This window comes from Herpailurus yagouaroundi, unplaced genomic scaffold (genome assembly GCF_014898765.1).
Source record: "Herpailurus yagouaroundi ecotype Mexico unplaced genomic scaffold, PumYag 159, whole genome shotgun sequence".
Taxonomy (NCBI): Eukaryota; Metazoa; Chordata; class Mammalia; order Carnivora; family Felidae; genus Herpailurus; species Herpailurus yagouaroundi.
The window spans coordinates 4710747-4712376 of NW_024412400.1; the positions used below are offsets into that span (position 1 = coordinate 4710747).

General features: G+C 58.0%; 1 protein-coding gene across 4 annotated transcripts in view; it reads left to right on the forward strand.

Annotated features, from left to right (window-relative positions):
• The first annotated feature begins 22 nt into the window (after positions 1 to 22).
• Positions 23 to 1630, forward strand: part of STAC (SH3 and cysteine rich domain) — a 139003-nt gene continuing 137395 nt past the window's right edge. For 2 of the 4 annotated variants that reach the window (XM_040479723.1, XM_040479726.1), the window contains exon 1: positions 24 to 259. In XM_040479723.1, coding sequence (XP_040335657.1) covers positions 149 to 259 — 111 coding nt within the window. In that variant the 5' untranslated portion in view covers positions 24 to 148. Of the gene's footprint in view, positions 260 to 1630 lie in introns of all 4 variants that reach the window. The other 2 variants (XM_040479725.1, XM_040479722.1) reach the window with 2 other exon arrangements.

A 1630-nucleotide genomic window follows, 5' to 3' on the forward strand; every position in this document is an offset into this window, starting at 1 on the left:
CCGGGGGCCGCGGGCGTGCGCACCGGCGAGTCCGGGGGAGGGCGCGGGGGCCCCCGGGACCGGCCGCTGAGCGAGCGCGCCGGCGTGCGGCGGGAAGGCCTGCCTCGCGGTTCCTCCGGGAGCCCAACTCCGTTCCCGCGCCGCCACGATGATCCCCCCGAGCGGCGCCCGCGAGGACGGCGTGGACGGGCTGCCCAAGGAGGCGCCGAGCGCCGAGCAGCCGCCCTCTCCGGCATCCACCGGCAGCCAGGAATCCAAGGTACCGCGCGCACTCGCCCCAAGAGAGCACGAACTCACTCTCCTCCTGCCCTTCTCTGTGTCCACCGTCGTGTCCCCGGACTGGCGCCGGTGCCGGCGGGAGACGTGCCCCTAGCTGGAGCCGGGCTCCCGCGAGACCTGAGTGTCGGGCAGGACGCGCAGGAGAGCTGCTGGAGCGCGTCGCGTGGACCCGGCCTCCTGCCCACGCAGACCCGAGGCTGCGCGGGCTTCTCCCCCCCCGGAGCGCACGCCGGGCGGTGCGCCCCGACTCCCGGGCTCAGAGAGACCGCTTTCGCGGGTGGTTGGCGGCTGGGCGGTTCCGCGCTTTCCGCCCGCGCCGGTGCCCCAAGCGCGGGGTGGGTGTTGAGCGGCTTCTGAAGGCTGAAGGAGGAAGCCTGCGGAAGGGCTAGGGCGCCTGCGGCCGGCCAGGGGTTGTCTGTGTCCCCGGGGTCTCCGAGACGAGACGTTTGGCTGAAGTCAAGGGCTCACCCCTGACTTCGGAGAGGCCGAGCGAAGGGAAGAGCCGCGTGCGTGGGAAAGTTGCCGTTCCTCTTGTGGAAGTTAATACGTGAAGAACTTACACTTGCTTTTGCGAGTGGCGCTAACGCACATACACAAAGCCACCCCCGCAGCTCCCCTGCCGCGGGTTCCGCTTCCTCTGAAACGCTGCTGGGTGCCAGGCACGTGCTTGGGAATCTTGGACGCGGAGGGCGTGAAACGTGGCCGCTGGCGGTGACCCGCCACGTGGCCTCGCGGCCCGGGGTGAAAATCGTAAGATGGAGCTTGTGGTCGCGAGGATTCCTTTACGTGCAGGGCTCTTGGCGCCTTGTGCAGATCTCCTTGAGAGCTCCCCGGGCATCTTCGGAATGCTGGGCGGCTGCTGTGCAGGAGCGAAGGCAAGGGGAATGCCGGTTCGGAGGGCAGGTCAGACGGGGCAGAGACGAGCCTCATCCCTCTGTCCCTTTGCAGACACCCGTCAGAGCCGTTGGCAAACCTGCAGGATCAAAATCCCAGCTAAGTGGCTCTCGGTGTAAGTGATGCTGGGCTCTGGGACACATCTCAGCCTCTGGCAGTAAACCATCAAAGAGAGCTTGGCATCTTATTTTACTGTACATTATTTTACTTTATTTTATTTTACTTTATTTTATTTTACTTTATTTTATTTTATTTTACTTTATTTTATCTTATTATTTTATTATTTTATTTTACTTATTTTATTTTACTTTATTTTATTTTATTTTACTTTATTTTATTTTGTTTTATTTCATTTTGTTTTATTATATTATTTTATTTTATTACTTTATTTTATTTTACTTTACTTTACTTTATTTTATTTTATTATTTTATTTTATTATTTTATTTTATTTTATTT